The sequence below is a fragment of the Dunckerocampus dactyliophorus genome, chromosome 4 (assembly GCF_027744805.1).
Source record: "Dunckerocampus dactyliophorus isolate RoL2022-P2 chromosome 4, RoL_Ddac_1.1, whole genome shotgun sequence".
Classification (NCBI taxonomy): domain Eukaryota; kingdom Metazoa; phylum Chordata; class Actinopteri; order Syngnathiformes; family Syngnathidae; genus Dunckerocampus; species Dunckerocampus dactyliophorus.
The window spans coordinates 32,968,881-32,995,531 of record NC_072822.1 but is presented as its reverse complement, the minus strand read 5'-3'; the positions used below and the strand labels follow the sequence as shown (position 1 = coordinate 32,995,531).

The window sequence follows — 26,651 nt, the reverse complement described above, 5'->3', positions numbered from 1 at the left end:
CAGTGAAGAAATCCCTGAATGGATCGACGCCATGTTCGTTTACAAGTAAGTTTGCACATGTCACAGGCAGGAGGAAAGGAGTGCTTGATTTCGGTCGTCCCTGTAGTCCTGCATGGTGGCTTGTTCAGATGGATCACTGGACGCAGTTTGTAACGCCTCTGTTATCTCCTTGTCTTCCACTATTTTTGGTGGCCTGTAGTTCATAGCTATAACTGGATCCAGGGAACAGACCACGCTCCATGCAACTGATGTTTCACCACAGTTTATTCACAGCAATCTTCTCTCCAGCAAACACCGTAAAAACTATAACAACACAATCAAGACAATTAGAACAATTTCACGGCACAAACTACACAAATGGAAATCAGACCAAACAACCTAACAAAAACGAAAGTAAGCTGACATATAACCATAAATTTAGGATCTGCAGTTATTAGATTCGTCTTATATTCACTCATCACTCCCGAACTGTCTCTTGACCATGTGACAAAAACCTGACAAGCGTCCTCCCTCGTCATGTGATCCGGCATGTCTCGCAATACTTATTTTTAACAGCAGAGGGCATCAACAAACAAACGCACACATAAACCCCTCAAACAAACCAGAAAATAACTGAGGACCACTGACTTAAATTAACATAAAAATGAAATAATACAGGATTAATGTTATTGATTAATGTAGCCAAATAGAGAATATAGACCACGCAGTCATTTATGGTAGAAAATACAATAATGAAAGAGAGCACATGCAGAAGAAATTGGACGCAGAGAATAGTAGTACCAGAAGGTGGCGGTAATGCACACCGAAGTTTGCCGGCCAACCACCAAGAAACAACAGAAGAAGAAGAAGACCTGCTGGACGGTTGTGGTTTTCCGGAACTGGCGAGAGACGTTTCAAATTACGATAAACCTGTTATATGGATTCACAGCAAAGCGAGCAACGAATACCTCAAAGAGTCGTTTTTTAAAGCTCACGAAGCAGAAGATGAGTTTGTAGCTTTGGAGTGCTATCTGAAGTGATAGAAGATGAACCACTGATATGCTAAGATGGCGACGTCCAGCCAAAGAGAAGGCGGAAGAGAATCAGCGCCACCAACTCCCAGCACATCATCAACGGAGAAAAAGCCCCAAACTGCAGATAACGGTGAGCTAATTGGAGTTCCCAACAGCGTTTTTTGTAGGCTATCTTAAACCCTGAAAAGAGAGTTAATGGGAAGTTAGCCGTGCTGAGAGAGGGAAACAAAGAGCCGGTTAAATGATGCAGTACACGTGAGAGGTGGGTGTCTTTGAAGCACATGGTGTGAATTACACACATGTAGGAGCCATCTCTGACCAAGGAGGGGTGCCAATCTCGGCAGGTTCAAAATCCGCCCCGCAGAATACTGCATGCATGCCCCACTTTTTCATAAATGCATGAGCTTGGTACATATTTTCAATATTTTGGCATTAGGTTGTTGATGTGTGAATGAGCAGAGCGCCATCAAGTGCAACACCTTTATTTTTAATTTTCCACAAAGGCACTGGTTGGGAGTCTGCCAGCCCAACAAAAAGAATATCCAACAGGTGAGGACTGTTGCATCACGCCTCATTCACTGTCTGCTCACAACTCTTCCTGGTGTCTTGGTCACACTTCCTTCGTTTCAGTTGTAATGCAGTAAAAGTTCGCCAGCTGCTGACCATAAACTGAAGAGGTAATTACGTGCCACATTTCTAATTTGTCATTTGTTATACAGAAACCAATAAATCGAGGGACAACTGTGTAACAAAGTGCCACAGTTACATTGTGAATGTCTAACCTGCTCCTCTCACCGCGTTTGTGGATATGCTTGAATCAAATGCTTCGACATATCTAACAAATATAAAGCCAAGAAAGCGTTCATATACTGTGTGCTTTGGGTGCTGTATAGTTACCCATAAAGCTGACAAAACGTACCATCGCTGCATTATCATGAAGTACTGTGCCGTAAGAATCGCACGGCGTCACACGGTTTCGTTTTCAGCTGAGCGTGCGCTCTCACGCGACCTGCATGCAGACCTGCATGCAAGGATGCACTGTTGCGAACTCCTCTGTAAGAAAAGTAACAATTGGCCGTCCTAGCAGTCGCTAGATGACGTCATATGGTAATTAGCATATAATGTAGCAGATGGTGGTGATGGTTTGATTTATTTTGAACATGCATACACATTACAATGGAATTTAGTACCAGTTAAAAGTTAAAGTGTGTTGAAAGCCCAGGTTAGTAACCGTGGGCTTTTCATGTAATGACAAGGGGCCCGCGTCAACAGGACGCAGTACAAGTGTGTAGTAAGTTCCAAGAGAAACATCCCAAAGATAACATCTGAGCTGAAGTGTGTTTGTGCCCCACAGAAGTCCAGAAGCTGATTGGTCGTCAAGAAGAATGCCCCACTCAGCCGCAGGGCGGAGGCTGCACTTGGAAACAGGGGGATCCAAAGCCCCCCCACCTTAAAGAGGAAGAGGAAGAACTGTGGACCACTCAGGACAAAGAGTGTCTTTTAGGGTCGGAGGAGCCTGATCTCACCAAGTTGCCACTGACTGGTGTCTCTCTGAAGGCTGAAGACCATGAAGATCAAGAAGAACAACATTTCACTGAGTCGCAGGGGTGGGACTCCACTTTGAAGCAGGAAGATCCACAGCCCCCCCACGTTAATAAGGAACAGGAGAAACTCTGGACCACTCAGGAGGGAGAACATGAACTCACCAAGTTGCCACTGACTGTTGTTTCTGTGAAGACTGAAGACCACGAAGACAAACCACTTGAGTCCCCGCAGCTTCATCACAGTAGAAGTGAGGAGAACAGAGGGGCGGAGCTTCCAAGCAGCAGCTCATTGCAACACATGACAACAAAAGCTGATGGAGACCACTGTGGAGGATCACAAGCAGACAACCTCTTAGCTCCACTATCAGATAGTGACGACACAACGTCACACTCTCCTGAGGATGAAGCCTGGCATGACATCCAAGAACCTTTCAGCAGTGATCCAGACTGGGAAGGTGATATGAGGACTCACACTGACAACAAACACACTGAATGCTCTAAAAAGAAGACAGGTAAGAAGACAGGTAGAAAATGTGTTACCTGTTCAGTTTGTGGCAAAAGCTTTCCTTTTAAGTGTAATTTGACTCGACATATGCTGACACACACAGGAGAGAAACCCTTTAGTTGTTCAATTTGTGCTAAAAGCTTTTCTCTTAAGTGTTATTTGACTCGACACATGCTGACCCACACAGGAGAAAAACCTTTTGGTTGTTCTGTTTGTGGTCAAAGATTCTCCCTGAAGGAACAAATGGTCTTGCACATGAGAAAGCACACGGGAGAAAACTCCTTTACTTGTTCAGTTTGTGGTAAAAACTATTCTTTCAAAAGCAGTTTGACTTACCACATGCTGATGCACACAGAAGAAAAACCTTTTGGCTGTTCTGTTTGCGGTCAAAGATTCTTTAAAAAGTGTCTAATGGTATCACACATGAGAAAGCACACAGGAGAAAAACCCTTTAGTTGCTCAGTTTGTGATAAAAGCTATTCTTGCAAATGGAGTTTGACTTTTCACATGCGGAAACACACGGGAGAAAAATCTTTTTGTTGTCCTGTTTGTGGTCAACGATTCCCTAGAAAGGCATTTATGGTATCACACATGACAGCGCATACAGGAGAAAAACCCTTTAGTTGCTCCATTTGTGGTAAAAATTATTCTTACAAAGCTGGTCTGGCTTATCACATGCGGAAACACACAGGAGCAAAACATTTTGATTGTTCTGTTTGTGGTGAAAAATTCACTAGAAAGTCAAGTATGGTTGATCACATGAGAACACACACAGGAGAATCGGTGTGTTGTTCACTTTGTGGTGAAAGCTTTTCTCAGAGAAACCGTTTGACTTACCACATGCGGAAACACAAAGGGAAAAAACCCTTTAGTTGCTCAGTGTGCGGTCAGAGATTCTCTGAGAAGCAAGAAAGTATATACCACACTAAAGCTTGTCAAGAAGGGTTGGGGTCAGCCTCAGATAGCCAGCTGAACCATAACTGGCAACAAAAAGACCTTTGAATGGTCTTTCTGACAATGTATTTGCGTTCTCTGGGTGGAGTGTAAAATTAAGTTATGCACAGTGTGTACATTTAGAGCAGGGTTTCCAAAATGTGGCCCGCGGCTGTGATTTTATCGGCCCGCAGCACAGTCTAAAAATATAATTTAACAAGGAAACCAAAAAAAACCAACAGCAGCAGCAAAAATAAGGGAAATCAATCAAAAGTCAAAATATTAAGAGAAGAGTTGGAATCTAGCAGGGAAAAAAAGCCATAATTTCACAAGAATAAAGTAATACTATGAGGAAAAATGTCATTTTAGTAGTGCATGAAGTTGAAATATTAAAGAAAAAAGTTAGATTTTTCTTTTTTTTAAAAGCCAAAAACAATGACTAAAGTTGTAATTTTTGGAAATTTAGGTTGGGGGAACATTTATAACATGGGAATAAAGTCAAACTATTAGAAAGAAATATTTGACAAATTATACTGAAAAAAATCCACAGCAGAAATGTGACTGGAATAAAGTCAAAATATTAAGATAAAAAAACACTTCTAATGAGAAAAAAAGTTGCAATATTTTTGAGAATAAACTTGTAAAATGAGGAAAAATATCATTTTGGTAACACTGTTGAAATAAAGAAAAAATACATTATTGTTGAAATGGAAAAAAACAGCTGTAATTTTACGACAAAGTCAAAATATTAAGAAAAAAGTCATAAACAAATGAAGAACAAAAGTCGCAATTTTACAAGAATAAACTCGTATTACATGTCATTTTTAGTAGCATTTCACCTCTATTACAAAGGTGAAATGCAGTTTTTTCTTGAGCTACATATAGCTTCTTAGCATATGTACGTGTTGGTTTACTAAATATCAAAGTGGCCCTTGCATCCTTTCATTTTTCAGTATGTGGCCCTTGCTGGAAAAAGTTTGGACACCCTTGATTTAGATGAACTGAATGATTGTTACTTAGTGAACAGAATGAATATATTGTATATATATTTAGTGTATATACTGTATAATTAGGGTAATGTATCCTGCCCTGCATCCTCATGAGGACCTTGTGTAATAAATGCGGAAGAATCCATTATATCACACAAATATGACCAACATGTACACGTCAAGAAAAAGCAGAGTGTTTCTGTATGACAGAAACTTTTTCCTTTTTTTTACTGACAAACATAAATGTCATTTTTCAATGTCGATTTTTCTGGATTAAATTGACAACTGAGTTTGGATTATGGACCCTGTTGTGGATGCTTTTCGGTACAGCTCTTGCTGTCTCGTTGCTGCTTCTTAGACCACGGATGGGACTTGTTTGCTGTCCGTCTCGGCGCTGAAAGTTTTGGTCGCTGTTGGTTTGCTATCTTTGAGCAAACGCCTGGAAAAATGTATTTAAAAAATACCAAAAAAGCAGCACAGGTCAATATTGCTTTAGAAGAACCACTTCAATGGCAATGACTGATGCTCTAGAAGACAAAAGGCAGCGAAGACTAGAAGATTACAAATTCACTGGACAATAAATAAGCATGCATTTGGTATCATCGCTCTCAAAAAAGTCTTTGATACAATAATTCACTCAATTCTGCTTCATAAAGTGGAATGGTATGGCATTAGCAGGGTGGCATGGAACTGGCTGAACAGTTATTTAACAGGAAGGCTTCAATACGTTAAAATCGGACAGTTTATCTCTAGTAGTCGTGACATTGCACGTGGTGTCTCCCAGGGGTCAGTGTTGGGACCCACGTTGTTTTTAATGTATGCTAATTACAGTATACAGCCAACATATGTCAACTATTGAAACTTATATTGTTTAGAGATGACACAATATATTATATAGTAGTGACAATTTTAATGACAGTGTTAATACTGTAAGTGATGAACTAAATATAATTTTGAAAATATATGTGTGGCAGTAAGTCATTAAACTTGAAGAAAACGAAAACTAAGATATTTGGTAGTTGTAGGACACATTTCGAACTTTAAATCAAAATAGAGGAGTCATTTATTTTAGGAAATAATACACCGCTCACAAAAATAAACATTTAAACAACACAATGTAACTCCAAGTCAATCACACTTCTGTGAAATCTAACTTCCCACTTAGTAAGCAACACAGACCGACAATCAATTTCACATGCTGCTGTGCAAATGGAATAGACAGCAGTTGAACAGCAAGACACCCCCAATAAATAAAATAATAAATAAATACATTTTTGTGTGATTTTGTTGTCAGCACATTCAGCTATGTAAAGAACAAAGTATTTAATAACAATGTTTCATTCATTCAGATCTAGGATGTGTTATTTTAGGGTTCCCTTTATTTTTTTTGCCGTGTATATGAAAAAGAGCACATAGGATGCAGAGAATATTAGTATCAGAAGGTGGCGGTAATGCACACTAAAGGTTGCTTGCCACCCGCCAATAAACAACAGAAAAAGAAGGAGGCCGCCTGGGCGGCTGTGGCTTTCCGGCCCGGAGTTCCCGACAGAAGTTAAAAAAATTACGATAGAACAGTGATATAGATGAACAGCAAAGAGAGCGACGAGCACCTCAAACATTCGTCTTTAGTAAAAACCCGCGAAATGGAAGTTGAGCGTGTAGCAATGGAGTGCTATCTCAAGTGAAGGTTGAAGACGTGATCGAAGATGGAGTACTGCTATGCTAACATGGCGACGTCCAGTCAAAGAGACTGTGGAGGAGAATCAGCGCCACCAACTCCCAGGAAATCATCAACGGAGAAAAAGCCCCAAACTGCCGATAACGGCGAGCGAGTTGAAATTTCCAACAACGTCTTTTTGGAGGCCATCTTAAACCCTGAAAAGAGAAATGATGAGAAGTTGGCCGACCATGCTGAGCAAGCCAAACAAAGACCCGCCATGATTGTTAGCTTGTCGAAAGCAGCGGAGTTCAAGTTAAAAGAGATCAAAGAATGTGAAAGACAAAAAACGAAGAACCAGGAAGAGCAAAACAACCGCTTGTGTAAAAAGAATAATGATGTGAAAGAAGAGATTCGGACGAGTAAGAGCTCTGCGGTGTGTAAAGAGGACATTGGACTCGCTGAGATGTGTCCACGAAAGGATTTGAAGGCGAGCAATAGACTGTTGCTCATAATTGAACAAGCAAGAAAGGCTGGGAAACTGCCCTACGTCAATGTGCAGAGGATTGGAGGTAATTAAGAGCAACATTAATAGGATTAGTGTGGAAAAATGGTTTGGGACGTTCTCCTCAAGGGTCACAACTCATATGATAAAAGAAAGCATATTTAAACCATTTGCATTGTTGTTTTTGTAACAAATCTCCATTAGAGATTGTAACTCACAGTACTGATGAAATTGGTCACTGCTTGTTAAACTCGAAAGTTCATCCATCCATCCATTTTCTATCAGAAACATAAATACCAACAAATTAAGCAACAACAGCAGGTGATTGACTGTATTGCAATGAATTGAGTTGAAAAATGAAAGTGATTGACATTTTATCTTGATATATAATTATATATAATTCTAAAACTGTTTATGACTTTCTAAATACGGGGTTTAACATGATTAGAGCCCTGTAGACATGAAATAACAACCCTATAGTCACTGTTACACTCCTATTATTCTTTGTTGACATAACATCGCTCAGGCTACGGCATCACTGCAGGGACATAACAGACGGCCGGTGCTAGCATAGCAAGGTAATGAGCTAACTACACTGTAGTTAGACTCTCCAGTTTACTTAATGTAAACGTGAGGAAGTATTTCAAAAGGAGTGGCGACGGAGGACAAAGGAGACAAAAACCTACCACTTCCACACGGAATGAGATCTCAGCCATGGCATGTTGGCTTGGCTCTGCTAGCTCATAGTCAGTCTCCATGCAGTGTGAAAGGTATTGTACTCTAACATCATGTCTCATAACATTACTGATGCCTAGTGACCAGGATACTACATACTTGTATAACTTGTCTTTCAATATTTCTTCACTGATAATAGGCCATAGTCTACCACGAAACAGAGATCATTTATTTTATTTAATTTCATTAATTTCATTTATTTAATTATTAGAAAAAAAGCGATATAGTGAGGGAGTGATATTTTAACAATATAAGGAGGGATTACTGTATCTCAGAAATTGGGAGGGATGCATTTTGTGCTGCGTTGTGATTTTTAGTTCAGCTCACTGCCAATCAAGCTTTCAGATTTTCATCAACAGGCCCTACTTTACTGGAAATTCATGTTTTAACACAACTTTGCTCCACATAACACACGCATTTGGAATAACCTTTATATACTTAAATAGGAAATGGATACAGTGTTCTCTCGCTCCATCGAGGTTTCGCAGACTTTTTTTTTAGTGCAGTTTTAGTGTTTTGTTTTTTATTTTTATTTTTTTTTGCTGTTACAGGCCGAGCCTGGACCTTTTAAGAGTAAATTGCATTGTGGGAAGTTCAGTGTTGTAGTCCTGTGAGGCGGCGGTGTCTCTGTCTGTTCTCTCGCTTCTGTCTGCACTGCCCATTGTCTTCTTTGTCCCCCCCTGTCCTGTCCAGCCATTGGGGCAGATAGTACTGTTGATCTGAATGCCCTCACGTGCTCAACAGATTTACTCTGCCAGGGAAAAGTGTGAGATACACATACCCTGTTATACAGAATTAATCTGACTCTGATGTTTTGTTATTATGCAAATTTGGAGTGGCTGGACCAGAGCAGGAGGGGATGGAGAAGAAGAGAAAAGAAAACTGGGGGCTGCGGGGATAAGAGGGAGACAAAAAAGACAAGGACAACAGCAGCAACAACAATTGTGACAACAATAACAAAACAACAGAAACAAACAAGGCTAACAGGGTGGGATTGTGTCTACTACGCAATTAAAAATGTAAGTAAATTAAAGAGGACAGCTCTGAAGAGGCAATGCAACTCCAGTGCCCCACCACGCCCGACCGTAGACCACCCCCCAAAGTCATATGTGTATGTGAGCTGATGCAGCGGCACAGGAAGGACGAGGACACCACAAGCCCACACCCCAACACTGACCGCCGAGCGGGGGGTACCAAGGACACATGACCAACAGACCACTCACCACAGCACAGGCTCAGGCAAGCTACGGGCTGCAGAACACACCACGGGCCCTAACCGGCCCGCCAAGACGCCCAGTCCGGTCCAGAGGCTATACCGCCAAACACCACGGACCAGACACATGCCCCAAGGCAGACCGGACCGCCACCAGAACAGTAGGAACCGCACCCATCCGGCACACACAACCACGGCTGGCAAGGGAGCCACACCACAGCGACCACAAGAGAACCGGGCCACACATACGGCGGAACACGGCCACACCCACAAAGCACGCAAGACAGAAGCGCCAAGGAGGGACAGAGAAGCAAGCACCACATGACAGGACCCACGAGAGGAGCCACTTCTTGTCCCTTGCCACTTCTTGTTTTGCATTTTGCGGCTTCACTTAATCACAAAATTACAGTCCTCTTTTGTTATGTTGCGTTTTTTTAGAAATTAATTAATTTTTTATGTCAAATATTCTGGTGAGTAGGCGGCAGTAATGACTGCATGAAGTTATGATGTCAGCCATGGCATGATCGACATGATTGAGTGAAAGAAGTTATCCTCCCATCCCATGTGGAAGCGGTACGTTTTTGGCTTTTTAAGGTTAGAAGAAACAAATTCGAGGCTAACTGGTTAGCTCGCTCATTAGCTTGCTAGCTAGCAGCCATCTCGAGTCCCTGCAGCATAAGAGCTGTACAATGTGATGTAAACAATGAATAGTAGGAGTGTAAAATGTCTACAGGGCTCTAATGTTAAAACACGTATTTAGAAAGTCAGAAACAAAGTTTCTATGCTCCACTCATTGTCTGAGAAATCTTCACCTTGAAGATGTTGATTTTTGTAATAGATGTGCCAACAAATATATGAGCAATGTGTTTTTAAAAGTAAAGTAGGGATGATTTTTCCAAGCCGATACTAATAACTTCCTGCTTCTCAAGGCGCCGACTTTTTATATCTTTTTAAAAAAATATATAGGTTTAACTTTATTTTTTTGCACACCTGGAGATAAGAATGACTCAAACAACATTGGATTTGGCAAACTGTACCTGTAGATTTGTCCTAACCAAATATCATGGTGGGGCCGGGGGGGTGCGGTGTCTTGAGGAGGACGCTGTGGCGATTGGAGCAGGCCCCGGGCCTTTCTTTGCACCCAGCTTTAGGGCAGCTTCTTTGGCGGTGTGTAGAACATTTATTCTTGAAATGTGACTCAGTGCATTTATTTTGGGAGGAGATGAGATGGAGCAATGTTGCAACCCCCTTCCATGAAAGAAAAATACTCTGGATCCTCAAAACATGACACAGAATTCACACATCCATCCATTTTCAGCTGTGAGACAAATGTCATGCTCCATGGCCTCACCAAACTCCTCCCACACCCGAGTTCTTGCCTCGACCCCCACCGAAGCTGTGTGCCGCTTGGCCTGCCGGTACCTATCAGCTGCTTCAAGAGTCCCACAAGGCATCCACGCTCGATAGGACTCCTTCTTCAGCTTGACGGCAGGCCTGACCTCTGGTGTCCACCATTGGGTTCGTGGGTTACCGCCACGACTGGCACCGACCGCCTTGCAACTGCAGCTCCAATCGGTTGCCTCAGCAATGGAGGCACGGAATAGAGCCCATTCTGACTCAATATCCTTGACCTCCCCTGGGATGCAGGCGAAGCTCTGCCGGAGGTGAGAGTTGAAGACTCGAACGGGAGACTCTGCCAGACATTCCCAGCACACCTTCACTACCCGTTTGGGTTTCCTAGGTCTGTCCGGCATCCTCACCCGCCATCTAATTCAACTCATCACCAGGTGGTGATTAGTTGACAGCTCAGCCCCTCTCTTCAGACACAGGTCTGATGATACGACTACAAAGTCGATCATAGATGTGCAGACTAGGGTGTCCTGGTGCCAAGTGCACTTTTGGACATCCTTTTGTTCAAACATGGTGTTTGTTATGCACAAACTGTGTGGTTCACGCAAAAGTCCAACAACATCACACTGCACGGGTTCAAATCGGGGAGGCCGTTCCTCCCAATCACGCCCCTCCAGGTCACACTGTCATTCCCCACATTGGCGTCCCAGTAGAACGACTGAGTCACCAGTTGGGGTGCTCTCCAGCACCCCTCTGTTGGACTCCAAGAAGGCTGGGTACTCTGAACTGCTGTTCGGCGCATATGCACAAATGACAGTCAAGACCCTTTCCCCGACCCGAAGGTGTAGGGAAATGACCCTGTCATTCACCGGGGATGACTCCAACACAGAAGCACTGAGCCTTGGGGCTATGAATAAGCCCACACCAGCTTGCTGCATCTCCCCTGCAGCAACTCCAGAGTAGAACAAGGTCCAGCCCCTCTCAAGGAGTTTGGATCCAGAATCCAAACTGTGGGTCAAGGTGTGTCCGACTATATCTAGTCGGAATGTCTCAACCTCTCTCACAAGCTCGGGCTCCTTCCCCACCAGGGAAGTGACATTCAATGTCCAAAGAATCAGATTTGGCTGCGAAGACCAGGTTGCCGAGGCGCCCGCTCTCGACCTCCACCCAAAACACCACGCACCGGACCCTTATGCTTTCCCCCGAAGGTGGTGGGTCTACGGCGCGTAGCTTCTTCGGGCTGGGCCTGGCTAGGCCTCACGGGTGAAGGCCCGGAGACCAGGCACTCACCTGCGAGCCCCTCCCCCAGGCCTGGCTCCAGGGTGAAGCCCTGGTATCCGACGTTCGTGCGAGATGTGGTCCCTCCTTCTGTGTTTATTCATAAGGTCTTCTGAAGCACTCTCGGTCTGGCCTGTCACCTAGAACCTGTTTGCCTTGGGAGACCCTACCAGGGGCATACAGCCCCAGACAACATAGTCCTTAGGATCACTCAGGCACCAAACCCCTCCACCACGATAAGGTGGTGATTCACTGAGGAGAGAATTCACACAATTTAACTTTTTCATTATTTGTTAATATTGACGTAATTTATATACACTCCTGATCAAAATCTTAAGACCAGTTGAAAAATTGCTAGGATTTGCATTTTGCACATTTGGATCTTAATGAGGTTTTAAGTAGAGTTACAATATGCAAAAGCAAGAAGGGGGAGTGAGACAAAAAGCACTTTGAAAAAGTAATTTATTGAAAACAATTAAACTCAAATAGGCTGTTTATCAGCTGATCAAAAGTTTAAGACCACAGGTTGTAAAAGCCAAAATCTGCTCAAAATTTTCAGGCATTCCCACTGTCATGCCCTCCTGATGGTAAAGCTAAGAAGCTTTCTCTTTTTGAACGTGGTGGGATTGTGGAGCTGCATAAGCAAGGCCTCTCGCAGCGTGCCATTGCTGCTGAGGTTGGGAGCAGTAAATCAGTCATTCTACATTTTCTGAGGTCAAGTGGTAGACCCAAAAAAATCACACCTGCGCTGAGCCGGAGGATCCATTTTGGCTGTCCATCAAGTCACAGGGCGGTCTTCGACCCACATTAAGGGTCGCAATAACCATCAGACGGTATCTGCGAGAAAAGGTTTTGAAAAACAAAAAAGAAATTCAAAAACCTCGTCTCCTTCAGCGCCACAAAACTGCCCGTTTAGACTTTGCTAGGGGGCATCAAACATGGGACATTGAAAGGTGGAAAAAAGTTTTATTCTCAGATGACAAAAAATGTAACTTTGATGGTCCAGATGGCTTCCAACGTTACTGGCATGACAAGGAGATCCCACCTGAGATATTCCCCACAGTGGAGGGGGGGTCCATCATGGTCTGGGGTGCTTTTTAATTCAGTGGAACACTGGAGCTTCAGGTAGTGCAGGGTCGTCAAATGGTGGCCGCTTACGTGGAGATGTTGCAGCGGGCATCCCTCATGACTGAGGGCCCTCGTCTGTGTGGTAACAGCTGGGTTCTTCAACAGGACAACGCTGCAGTTCACAATGCTAGCTTGACCAAGGACTTCTTCAGGGAGAATAACATCACTCTTTTGGACCATCCTGCATGTTCCCCTCATTTAAATCCCATAGAGAACATTTGGGGATGGACGGCAAGGGACGTTTATAAAAATGTCCATCAGTTCCAGACAGTTGATGCCCTTGGTGAAGCCATCTTCACCACTTGGAGCAATGTTCCTACTAGCCTCCTAGAAACACTCGCATCAAGCATGCCCAAAGCCGTTTTTGAAGTGATGAACAAGAACGGTGGAGCTGCTCATTACTGAGTCCTACTGAGAACATGTTTGTTCTGGTTTGGAGAGTTTTTTGTTATTTTTTTGAGCGATGGTTTTAAACTTTTGATCAGCTGATAAACAGCCTATTTTAGTTTAATTGTTGTTTTCAATAAATTACTTTTTCAAAGTGCTTTTTGTCTCACTTCCCCTTCTTGCTTTTGCATATTGTAGCTCTACTTAAAACCTGGACATCTCGGGGCCCTGGGCAATTGCCCTTGTTTGGCTAATGGCAAGTCCACCCCGACACGTTATGTACATGTTTCATTTATGATATCACGTTCACAATTACATTTCTATTTTATTTGCTATGTTCTTTGACTGTGTTTAATACTGATTTGTTTGATGCAATGTTTTGTTACTGTTGTTAGTGCTACTGCATATTTTCTATCTTAACTAACCTAACATGTGACATGTGACTGATGTCCACAAGATTTAAGGCCCATCTTACCTGAAAATATAGGGTTAGGTTGTATCCAAATATCCATTGAAACAAATGATTTACTTTATTATTGTAGCTCCACTTATGATCCATCATTCTGTCAAGATACTAAATGAATGTCCGTGAAGCACTACACACTGGGGGTGTAACGATTTGTTTTAAAAACGATTCGATTCGTACCATGATTTGTGGTTGCCGATGCGATTCAAGGATGATATTGGGTCATGTAGAACAGGTGTGTCCAAACTTTTTCCAGCAGGTCCACATACTAAAAAATGGAAGAATGCAAGGGCCACTTTGATATTTTGTAAACCAACACATAGAGATATGCTAAGTAGCTACATGTAACTCAGCACTAACAAAAAACTGCATTTCACCTTTGTAATATAGGTGAAATGCAACTAAAAATGTTGTTTTTGTCCACAATAATTCAAGTTTATTCTTGTAAAATTGTGACTTTTGTTCTTCATTGGATTATTATTTATTATTTATGATTATTCTTTATTCCTGTACAAAAAATTTCAACATTGTTACTAAAATGATATTTTTCCTCATATTACAAGTTTATTCTCATAAAATCTAAACTTTTTTCCCTTTAGAAAACTATTTTTTTCTCTTAATATTTTGACTTTACTGTGGTAAAATTTTTGCTGGTTTTTTTTGTACAATTTTCTTCTTGTATATTTTCTTCTCCTAATATTTTCACTTTATTTTCATGTTATACATTTTCCCCAACCTAAGTTGCCAAAAATTACAACTTTATTCATTGTTTTTGACTTAGAAAAAAAACTTTAATATTTCAACTTCATGCTGCTAAAGTGACATTTTTCCTTATACTATTACTTGTGAAATTATGGCCTTTTTCCTTGCTAGATTCCAACTCTTCTCTTAATATTTAGACTTTTTGATTGATTTTCCCATTTTTGCTGCTGTTGTTGTTGGTTTTTTTTCATTTCCTTGTTAAATTATATTTTTAGATTGTGCTGCGGGCTAATAAAATCACAGCTGCGGGCCGCAAATGGCCCCCGGGCCACACTTTGGACACCCCTGATTTAGAATGACACGGTTCAGTAACTTTAAATCAAATAAGTAATTTTTTACTTACTGGAAGCAGGGGCTTTTTTTTAGCCTTTCAGCCATTTGAAAGAATGGTGCAGCAACTACTAAGAATACACTGACAGAAGGTTTGCAGCGCGCATATGTTAGGAATGTTACAACATTTTGAAATTTGTAAAATCAAGTCTGTAATGAATTCTGTCTGATAAAACATAACTTGAACTTTAATTTGATTTTATTTCTCTACTCCAAGTATTAAAGAAGCTAAAGCAAATTTCAAAGCTCAAAATAGTGCCTTTAGTTCCCATTGTTTTAACATTGAGTCAAGACAAAAGCTGTGATCGACCCTTGGACCTTGGAGGACGAGGATATCGAGTATTTTGTTCCTCCATTGTTGAAACAGCCGATTGGAGCTGCGACCGCAAGGTGGTCGTTGCCAGTCATGGCGTCAAGCCCCCTACCTGATAGTGGACACCAGAGGTCAGGCCTTCCGTCAAGCTGAAGGAGTCCTATCGAGCATGGATGGCTTGTGGGACTTCTGAAGCAGGTGATGGGTACCGGCAGGCCAGGCGGCACGTGGCTTTGCCGGTGGTCGAGGCCAAAACTCGGGTGTGGGCGGAGTTTGGTGAGGCCACAGAGCATGACTTTTGGTCGGACTCGAGGAGGTTCTGGCAAACCGTTCGATGCCTCAGAAAGGGGAAGTAGTGTCCGATCCACACTGTTTACAGAGGGTACGGGGGCCTGCTGACCTCGACTGAGGATATACACTGCTCAAAAAAATTAGAGGAACACTTGGAAAAAACATCAGATCTAAACTGGGGGGAAAATTATCTTGAATATCTTTCCTGATCATAAGTGGGTGATGTATTAGTAACAAAATGATGCCACATCATTTGATAGAAATGAAAATGATCAATGGATAGAGGGGGGAAATCAAAGACACCCCAAAAATGAAAGTGAAAAAATGATGCAGCACACTGGTCCATTTGGCTAAAATGTCATTGTAGCAACTCAAAATGATTCTCAGTAGTTTGTGTGGCCCCCACGTGCTTGTACACATGCCTGACAACGTCAGGGCATGCTCCTAATGAGACTACAGATGGTGTCCGTAGTGTCTTGGGGGATCTCCTCCCAGATCTGGACCAGGGCATCACTGCGGTACCTGGACGCATGGAGGAGATTCCAGGAGACAGGTAGTTACTCCAGGAGAGCTGGACAGGGTCGTAGAAGGTCCTTCAACCCTCAGCAGGATCTGTATCGGCTCCTTTTGTGCAAGGAGGAACAGGATGAGCACTGCCAGAGCCCTACAAAATGACCTCCAGCAGGCCACTGGTGTGAATGTTTCTGACCAAACAATCAGAAACAGGCTCCATGAGGGTGGCCTGAGGGCCCGACGCCCTGTAGTGGGCCCTGTGCTCACTGCCCAGCACCGTAGAGCTCGATTGGCATTTGCCATAGACCACCAGAATTGGCAACTACACCACTGGTGCCCTGTGCTCTTCACTGATGAGAGCAAGTTCAACCTGAGCACATGCGACAGACATGAAAGGGTCTGGAGATGCCGTGGAGAACGTTATGCTGCCTGCAACATCATTCAGCATGACCGGTTTGGTGGTGGGTCAGTGATGGTCTGAGGAGGCATATCCCTGGAAGGACGCACAGACCTCTACAGGTTAGATAACGGCACCCTGACTGCTATTAGGTATCGGGATGAAATCCTTGGACCCATTGTCAGAACCTACGCTGGTGCAGTGGGACCTGGGTTCCTCCTGGTCCTGGAATACTTTGAGGCCCTTCTCTATCCCAGTGACATACCTTCCATAGAGGAAGCAGAGTCAGAGCACACGAATGAGGACAGTTCCATCACCGTGGCTGAGTTATCTGGAGTAGTCAAAACGCTCCCCAGTGGCAAAGTTCCTGGGGTGGACGAGTTTCTTCCTGAATTCCTCAAGGCTCTGGATGTTGAGGGACTGTCTTGGTTGACACGTCTCTTCAACATTGCGTGGAAGGTGGGAACAGTACCTCTAGATTGGCAGACCGGGTGGTGGTCCCCCCTTTTAAACAAAGGTGAACGGAGGGTGTGTTCCAACTAACTACCGTTAGCAGAACCTCGGCTACAGGAGTTGCAATGTGGTTTTCGTCCCGGTCGCGGAACACTGGACCAGCTCTCCACCCTTGCGAGAGTACTGGAGGGTACATGGGAGTTTTCCCAACCGGTCTACATATGCTTTGTAGACTTGAAAAAGGCATCCGACCGTGTCCTGTGGGGGTTGCTCCAGGAGTACGGGATTGGTGACGCGCTACTAACTACCATTCAGTCCTTGTACAATTGGAGCAGGAGCTTGGTTCGCATTGCCAGCAGTAAGTTGAGCTTGTTTCCGGTGAACGTTTGTCACCGATTCTGTCCATAATTTCCATGGACAGAATTTCTAGGCGTAGCAATGTAGTGAATGAATCGTTACACCCCTACTACACACACATACAGTACATAGAAGAAAGTATGTAACGAGTTCAAGGATCATGTCAGCTAAACTGTGTTTGTGTTGTTTGTGTCCAGACATCCAGAAGCTGAATGGTCCTCAAGAAGAACGTCCCACTGAGGCGCATGGGTGGCACTCCACTTTGAGGCAGGAAAATCCACAGCCGTCTCACGTTAAAAAGGAAGAGGAGGAGCCACAGACCCCCCACATTAAAGAGGAAGATGAGGAACTCTGGATCACTCCAGAGGGAAAGCGCCTTCAAGGGCGGGAGGAGGCAGATCCCACCAAGTTGCCACTGACTGTTGTCTCTGTGAAGACTGAAGACCATGAAGACAAACCACCTGAGTCCTTACGTTGGTTGTGTCCTTCCGACGTCCAGCAGCTGATAGATCAACAAGAACAGCCACAGGAAGGGAACTCCACTTTGAAGCAGGAAGCTCCACAGTCTCTCCACATTAAAGAGGAAGAAGAGGAACTCTGGATACCTCAGGAGAGAGAGTGTCTTTTACACCTCAAGAAGGCTGATCTCACCAAGTGGCCACTGACTGTTGTCACTGTGAAGACTGAAGACATTGACGACAAACCACCTGAGTCCTCACAGCTTCATCACAGTCCAAGTGAGGAGAACAGAGGGGCGGAGCTTCCAAGCAGCAGCTCATTACAACACATGACAACAGAAACTGATGAAAACCACTGTGGAGGATCACAAGCAGAGAGTCTCCTGGCTCCAATATCAAACAGTGAGGATGAAGATGGGGAGGACGCCCAAGAACCTTTGAAGAGAATTACAGGCTGGGAAGGTGACATGAGAGCCCACACTGACAACAAACACTCTGAATGGTTTAGAAAGGAGACAGGTAAAAAATCAATTACCTGCTCAGTTTGTGATAAAAGCTTTTCTTATAAGAGCCGGTTGATTCGACACATGTGGACACACACAGGAGAAAAACCCTTTATTTGCTCGGTTTGTGCTAAAAGCTTTTCTTTTCAGTGTGACTTGACTCGACACATGCTGACGCACACAGGAGAAAAACCCTTTAGCTGCTCATCATGTGTAAAAAGCTTTTCTTCGAAGTGGCGTTTGACCGAACACATGCTGACGCACACAGGAGAAAAACCTTTTGGCTGTTCTGTTTGTGGTCAGAGATTTTTCCGGAAGTCACGAATGGCATCACACATGCGAAAGCACACAGGAGAAAAACCAGAAAAACTCTTTCTTTGCTCAGTTTGTGCTAAAACCTTTTCTAATAAGTGTAATTTGACTCGACACATGCTGACACACACAGGAGAGAAATCCTTTGTTTGCTCAGTTTGTGCTAAAAGCTTTTCTTTCAAGGGTGATCTGACTCGACACATCCTGACACACACGGGAGAAAAACCCTTTAGCTGCTCATGTTGTGTGAAACGCTTTTCTTCAAAGGGTCATTTGACTCGACACATGCGTACACACACAGGAGAAAAACGCTTCAGCTGCTCATGTTGTGTGAAACGCTTTTCTTCGAAGGATCATTTGAGTCGACACATGCTTACACACACAGGAGAAAAACCTTTTGATTGTTCTGTTTGTAGTAAAAGATTTTGTCAAAAGTCACAAATATTATCACACATGAAAACGCACACAGGAGAAAAACCCTTCGGTTGCTCAGTTTGTGCGGAAAGATTTTCTTTTAAATGCGATTTAACACGACACATGCTGACGCACACTAAAGAAAAATCCTTTAGTTGCTCAGTGTGTCCGAAAAGATTTTCTTTTAAGTGTCTTCTGACTCAACACATGCTGACGCACACAGGAGAAAAACGCTTCAGTTGCTCAGTTTGCGGAAAAAGATTTTCTTTTAAGTGTCTTCTGACTCAACACATGCTGAAACACACAGGAGAAAAACCCTTTAGTTGCTCGGATTGTGCTAAAAGTTTTTTCTACAAGGGGGATTTGAAGCGACACATGCTGACACACACAGGAGAAAAGCCCTTCAGTTGCTCAGTTTGTGCTAAAAGCTTTTCTTTGAATTGTCTTTTGACTCGACACATGCTGACACACACGGGTGAAAAACCTTTCCAGTGCTCAGTTTGTGGTAAAAGCTTTTCTTTTAAACACCATTTGACGTATCACATGCCGACACACACAGGAATAAAACCTTTTGGGTGTTCTGTTTGTGGTCAACGATTCCCTCGTAAGTCATTAATGGTATCGCACATGAAAAAACACACCGAAAAACCCTTTAGTTGCTCAGTTTGTGCACAAAGGTTCTCTCAGAAGTCACATCTGGTATCGCACATGAGAACACACAGGAGAAAAACCTTTTAGTTAATCAGTTTGCAATAGAAGATTCTATTCCAATGCAGGTATGGTAAAACACTTAAGAACTCAGACATCTTTGTTGCACTATTTGGGGTGAAGGTGTCTTTGAGAAGTCAACAACTATACCACACAAAAGCTTGTCAAGAAGTGTTGGGGTCAGCCAAAACCTTACCGGAACCAAAACCACTTCATATGGTCTTTCTGACATTCATTCATAACTAATGCAATCATTATGAAAATATGTACTGTTTGATCAAATGAGATGTGGTAATTGAGAGTGTCAAAGTATAAGAGACATGAGTTATGTGTATAATAATACATGACACAAAATAAAACTGTATGGAAATGTAATGATATAGAATGAAACATATATCCCTTGGTAGATGATTGCAAATGATTAGAAGACAACGCGCAGGTATGCAGACAGCAATAAAAAGCTGAGCAGTAGTAGGAAAGAAACTGTTAAAATTTTTGCATAAAATATGTCAAAGTCGAAGGAAATGATGTGGCAATCAATGCATTCTCCCAGCCTGTAAATATGAGTAACCTTCCCTTTGAATGTAACAAAGGTTTACAGGATCTTTTCAGAGATCCTGTTTTCCAGCTGGTCACTCAGCGCCGACCGTACATTGGCATTTGGAGTGGCTGTGTTCCCATTTTGGACGATGGCCTCTTTCAAAGTGCAGAGAACTGTAAGAATTTTTACTCAGGGTGTCATGAGACGATACACGAGATTGGGTCTATGAGAAGAGATGAGCTTTTTACTTTACTTTTAGGAAAAGTACAATGACAAAATATATAACAATATATTACAATCTACTCATATAATTTCAGCTACGTTACACTCTTCTGCACTCTGTGTGTATGCTAGTGGCCCTGCCTCCACCCAGCGAGACAAAGGGACTGTATGACTGACAAAAAGGCTCACTCCGTTTATGCCGTTGTTCTATGGAACAGACACCCCAAGGTGCTGAAACCAATGCACAGACTAAAACCTCTTCCTCTTTGGAGGTGGGAGGCGAAGAAAATGGACACGCATGCACATGGCAACATATTGAGGCCGGTAAAATGATTGATTTCATTTTCATTTATTGTGTGTAAAAGTTCTTTATAATCATCCCAGGCCAAGCGCCTACCAGCCTGTTTTTTTCTGAATGAGAAATCTTGTCATGTTTTAATCTCACGAGATCTTGTGACACACCTATGTTTAATGCAGATTTTTGGGGCGGGGGGTGTCTAGTCTAGTTGAACAAACAAATCAACACAAACGAAGAATAAAAAAAAAAAGACTTATGTTGGATTCATTCTTTTTTTTTTTTTTTTTTTTTTTTCTGTTGCTGTCCGGAAGGACGTCCATGGCAAAGAGCTCTGCTGCAGCTACTGGAGTTTTGAACTACTTTGGCAACTTCCTGACCACACTTTTTTGCAATCAAAGGAGGTGGACGTAGACATCCAAACCATTGACACTTGCATCCCACTGTATGGCAGGAACAGCACTTCGCTCGTCATCGTCAAGTTCACTAACAGGAAATTCAAGTCCGCACTGCTGAAACGAGGAAAGAAGCTGAAAGGTACAAACGTCTACATGAAAGACCATGAAAGACCAAGGAAAAGGAAAACGGCTCCAACAATGTTATTAATATGCCACAAGAAGATCTACAATTGGCACGGATCTGGACACAAACTTTTTTTCTCATATCATAAATGACTTAAGCGGAGGAGCAATACAACAATAATCTTAATATCGGCAATAAGTTGTCAATTATTCACATAAAAGTTGAAAAGTTGAACAATTATTTTGTCAATATTGGACCAAAACTGGAAGAAGAAATTTCAAAATTCTGGACAATGGAGGAAAGGAATGATACCATAGATAGGAATCCTAATTCTATGTTTCTCACTGATGTTACTAAAAAGGAAATCACATTGTCAATACTTGCAAAGCAAAAACATCAACTGATTGTAATGGAATCGAAATGGAAACAATAAAAAGGGTTATCAATTAGATTGTGGAACCGTTGACACATATTAGTAACTTATCATTTCAGACTGGAAGATTTCCCAACAAAATGAAAATAGCTAAATTAGTTCCAATCTTCAAAAATCGAGATTAACATAAATTTACAAATTACCGACCAGTTTCTTTATTACCCCAATTTTCTAAAATGATCGAGAAGCTATTTAATAACAGGATGGACACATTTATTAATAACAATGAATTACTAGCAGATAATCAATACGGATACAGAGCTAACATTTAAACCTCCTTGGCAATGATTTTAAATCACGGAAGAAATTACTAACGCCATAGATCACAGAAAGAGTGATCTCACAAAAGCCTTTGATACAATTAATCACAACATCCTAATAACAAAATTAGAAAGGTACGGAATCAGAAGATTAGTTTCGAATAGGGTTAAAAGCTACCTTGCAAACAGGAAGCAATTTGTAAAGCTAGGAGAATACGCATCTGCAAGTTTAAATATTGCGAACTTTTTACTGTTCTCTGGTATTACCATATCTAATTTACTGTGTGGAGATATGGGCTAATAACAATAAAAGCAATTTTCAATCGCTAAATGTACTGCAAAAAAGATCGGTGAGGATAATTCATAATGCCGCGTATAGAGAACATACAAATCCCTTTTTTAAATCACAAATATTAAAATTTGCTGATTTAGTACATTTTCAAATAATAATGCATAAAGTTAACAATAACCTGCTACCCAAAAATGTCCTACAATACTTCTTTACAAGAGAGGAGAAATGTGATCTTAGGGAAAAACTAAACTTGAAACACCTATATGCGAGAACAACGCTAAAAACCCACAGCATTTCAGTGTGCGGAATTAAATTATGGAACAGACTGAGCAAGGAACTCAAGCAATGAGCAAATTCAAAAAACAATACAAGCAATTGATGTTTTCAAAATGCTTGAACTTGTTTTGTTATGCTTGTCTCTATTTCTAATTATTTGTTATTGTACTGATTATTATATTAATTGTGAAAAAAATCTTAGTAATTACATCATCATATTGTTACATTACCATATCATTATTCTATGTATGAAAAACTCATATGGAATACAGGAAGTGAATCATAGGTACTGTACTAGATGTGGAATGGATGGGGGGGTAGGATTAAATAAGCTTTGCTTCTTCCTACTCCTTTTGGACATGTGGAACTGAGAATTGTAATATGTGATGTATTCCATTGTAACTTGCATGCATGGTCAAAAAAAATTAAACCATAACCATGTCGGGCGTGAGACCTCATCTCAGACGCACTTACCCAGCAGCACTCGTGGCAGCCGCTGGCCAATGGACTGCTCTGCTGGGAATAATGAAGTTAAAATAGCTGTTGTTTTTTAAAATTTATTTTAAATTCATATTGGTACTTGTCTTGTATATTTCCTAACTACCTTTTGAGTGTTCAGTTGCTGTGTGATGATTTTAGTGTTTAATCTAAGATGACAACTTGAGTCAGACTGTTACATTGAGTAATGACCTCCAGTGATTTCCGATTGAGGTTGATAAGCTCATTGTGAGTTTTCTCGTAGCTCATGATTGTTTCCTGTCAAATAAAGAGCTACCTTGTCCTCACATACTTGTGCATGCCACAGTATGTCATTTGATGATGTGGACATGTGCAGCTTGTAGTCCGGTGTGGCTTATATGTGTACAAATCTGTTTTTCTCTCTAAATATAGTAGGTGCGGCTTAAACACAGAAAATTACGTTCAATAGTTCAGTAAAAGAGTTGTGCATTTGTTGCAAAACTTAAAGGCATACTTCAGATTTTTTTAGATGAAGTTGGATGACATCCCCATCAACAGTGTAGCTAATCAACAGTGACTTACCCCCGAGCCCCACTTGGTCCCACGAGTCCAGTTCTGGCCACTTAAGTACAGAGTTTGGCTTCTCAAATCAATATGTGATTTGTGAGGTGAGATTTTTTTCGAGGAGGCATTTTTATGATGAAAATGTTTTCTCTTTTGAACGCATATTGTTTTGAGAAGCCAAACTCTTTACTTAAATGGCCCCAGCAACTGAGCATAACTATGTTCCTCGGAAATCCGATCAGAACTGGACTCGCAGGATCAAGTGGGGGAGTAAGTTACGTTGATGTACTACACTGCTGATGAGGATGTCATACAACTTCATGTTAAAAAATCCAAACTATTCCAAATGTGCATGTGTTCCACAGCAGATGAAGGCTGCACAGTGATACGAACAGGGAGAAAATAACTCAGAGTGATTGAGAGGTCTGATTTTTTCGAGGAGGCATTTTTACGATGCAAATGTATGACTCTTTTGAACCCATATTGTTTTGAGAAGACAAAGTCTTAAGTGGCCCCAGCAACTAACCGGAACTACGTTCCTCTTCACCAAAATCCGACCAGAGCTGTGCTCACGGGATCAAATAGAGGGTAAGTCAATGTTGATGCACTACACTGCTGATGGAGATGTCGTACAACTTCATGTCAAAAAAATCCCAACTATCCCTTAAACTCACTTTACCTGCGTGTACTGACTCAACTGAAAGAACCCTAGTGATTTTTGAATATGTATTCACTGTCCCTCTGTGAGAAATGTATATTTGTTCTCAGGAGATGATAGAAAGTCCAAGCCATATGAGTCAGGTGCAAACAGGTAGTTTAAAATTATTTTGTAGATGCTGGTGTCACATTATGATTAAAAAAAAAGTTTCGAAAGTTCATCGTTGATCACTTTCTTCTGTGCTACTGAAATGTGGGTTAAAATTTCTCTCTTTTCTTTAGGATGACACTGATGCTGAGGGACCCCCCCATAAGAGGACTGTGCATCTACAGTATATGGATGAAAATCCCAACACCGTGGTGCAGGAGCACAAGGTGAGTGTTTTTTGTGAGGAGATTGTGCCTTTGCTACATTACATTACATTACATGGCTCAGGTTGTAGAGTGGTCGTCTCCCAACCTGAAGGTTACGGGTTCCATCCTCCGTCCTCCCGTGATCATATTGACGTATCCTTGGGGTAAATGGTGGGTAAATGTGCTAACAGTGACAAAGCGCTTTCAGTACCTTGGATGTGGAGAAACGCTATACAAGTGAAAGACCATTTACCATTTTACCATTTACTCAGTTGACGTTGTTAGCCTACTTGGACTATTTAGCCACGTCAGACTTATTTGTAGGCCTCATTTAAAAACAACGTCTGTGTGTGTTTGTGTGTGTGTGTGTATCAAGAAATGTTTACGCATTTATCTGAATGTCTTTATATCTTTAAACAGGACATGACTGAGGCCATTGAGACAACAACCGCTGGAATCTACGTCACCAGAGAGACGCAAGGCAATGACTTTTCTGATGTTGGCATCATCATGGAGGGTGTTGTGGTACTTCAAGGTCTGGATAATGTGGCCATTGCAACAGCCGTGCTGTTTGGACTTTTTTACACCTTGAACATCAGGTACCCACCTCAACTCCGCTTCACATTTGAGGTGATACAAAGATCGGTGATGGAATTGGATGCGACTCAACTCATGAGAAAATCCCAAAGCTTGAAAGACAAAGCTGCTCCAATAAAGAGCACGCAAGGCCCACAATAACCTGTAGCCTTTAAATTCATCAAGGAAAAACACTTGTTAGTAAATTTAGAAATCCCAAATGTTCACTTTGTTCATGTTTGGTTAATTTGAATTTAAGTGAAGAACTTTGAGCACTTTCAGGAATACTAGTGGAAAAAAGATGTCCCAATAAGATCAGTGTTGGGAGTTATTACACTACTGTACTGCTCTTTTTGTGAATAAAGGTTTTGACGTGAAACTGTTTACTTTGATTGGGCTAAAAATTTCTAGTGATTAAAGTCAATTGTTTAGTGATGAAGACAGTTTATAGAAGCTTATTACACGTTAAAATAAACAATTGAAGGTATTTCATTTCAAATAATTTCTATAATTGAATTGTTTCCAATTACTATTAACTTTACTTAGACGGTGGCGTTGAACTGCATGTTTATATTGTTCTCGTAAGATGGTTGGTTGCCTGTAACCTTTTTTTCAACGGAAAAGGTCTATTTTCTATGCTGTGGCAAACATTGAAAAACTGACATTTATTCACTGTTTAATTTTTTTTTACAGTATAGCAAAAATGTCAGTTCAATTCTTTACGTACTGTCACTTAGACATTTTGGTTTGAAAGGTTACTCTTGGTTACAGACAACCACCTTTACTTCTTTCAAAACCTCCTCCTTTGTAACTGTCAAGGATGTCAAGGATCACGCCACTGAGCTTCGCTGTACTCCCAGGAATATATGCAACTCTTTGGCCAGCCATATGACCCTATGTGGGACTCACTGGTCTTAACTGGTTCAAACCGGTCGGTCGGAGTGTCAAATGGTGTGATAAGACAAGGATGCAAGGCCAAGCAAGTGGAAAAATACAGCGTCTGCTCTGGTAATGCCATCTAACGTGCCAAGCGAAACCTTGATAGTTAACTACAGTACATCTAACAAATCCCCTGTTTGAGTGGCCTTAAAGGGTCCTTGACATGATGCATCAACTTTGCTTAAATTTGTTATATATTGTTTGTAATTATGTTCTACATTGTTCCATTTTTGAAAGCAAACGGTAAATTCACAGAAATGACATTTATGGTTCATGGCGCCACCCATGATGAACTAGTTCGCAGCTCAGCCTCATTTCCGGAAGTGGCGTCAGCGGGGTGACACCTCTCAGCTAAAGCCGAGTAAACAAACGCTTCTTGGGGTAGATGGTTGACTTGGTTCAGTATATTTTTAAGCAAAATAGTTGACATGCCAAAATGCTGTTTTGCTGCTGGATGTTCACAGTATCCGAGTGACACTGTAAGTTTGTTTTCTTTTCCAGAAGAGGAAGGTTTAAGACAACAATGGACGAAGCAAGTACAGAGAATGAGACAGATGGACGCCCACCATGGGTTCTGTTCTTTGCAGTCATTATTTCCCTGGTGACTGCTATGAAGGAACACCTTTACAAGAAGCATTTGGCTTGAAAGTATGGAATAAACACATGATGAAAAAGTATGCGATCCCGCTCTAAAGAAGCCAATTTAAAACAATAATTGAAGGATAAGCAACTCCAGAATAATTTCCA

The 26,651-nt window shown here is 41.8% G+C and overlaps 1 protein-coding gene across 6 annotated transcripts; it reads left to right on the top strand.

Annotated features, from left to right (window-relative positions):
* Positions 1 to 870: 870 nt before the first annotated feature.
* Positions 871 to 25,312, top strand: LOC129180495 (zinc finger protein 135-like). Of its 6 annotated transcripts, none has more exons than XM_054775029.1 (6): positions 871 to 1,143; positions 1,517 to 1,562; positions 2,368 to 3,069; positions 17,317 to 18,039; positions 24,318 to 24,410; positions 24,810 to 25,312. In XM_054775029.1, the coding sequence occupies exons 1-5, from the start codon at positions 1,039 to 1,041 to the stop codon at positions 24,320 to 24,322; spliced, it is 1,581 nt and encodes a 526-aa protein (XP_054631004.1). In that variant the 5' UTR covers positions 871 to 1,038; the 3' UTR covers positions 24,323 to 24,410; positions 24,810 to 25,312. The 6 variants fall into 6 exon arrangements, with proteins under 6 accessions (XP_054631004.1, XP_054631003.1, XP_054631002.1 ...); XM_054775028.1 differs by having other exon boundaries at positions 17,317 to 18,096; positions 24,810 to 25,311; XM_054775027.1 differs by lacking the exons at positions 24,318 to 24,410; positions 24,810 to 25,312 and adding an exon at positions 20,887 to 24,296 and having other exon boundaries at positions 17,317 to 18,096.
* Positions 25,313 to 26,651: the final 1,339 nt, after the last annotated feature.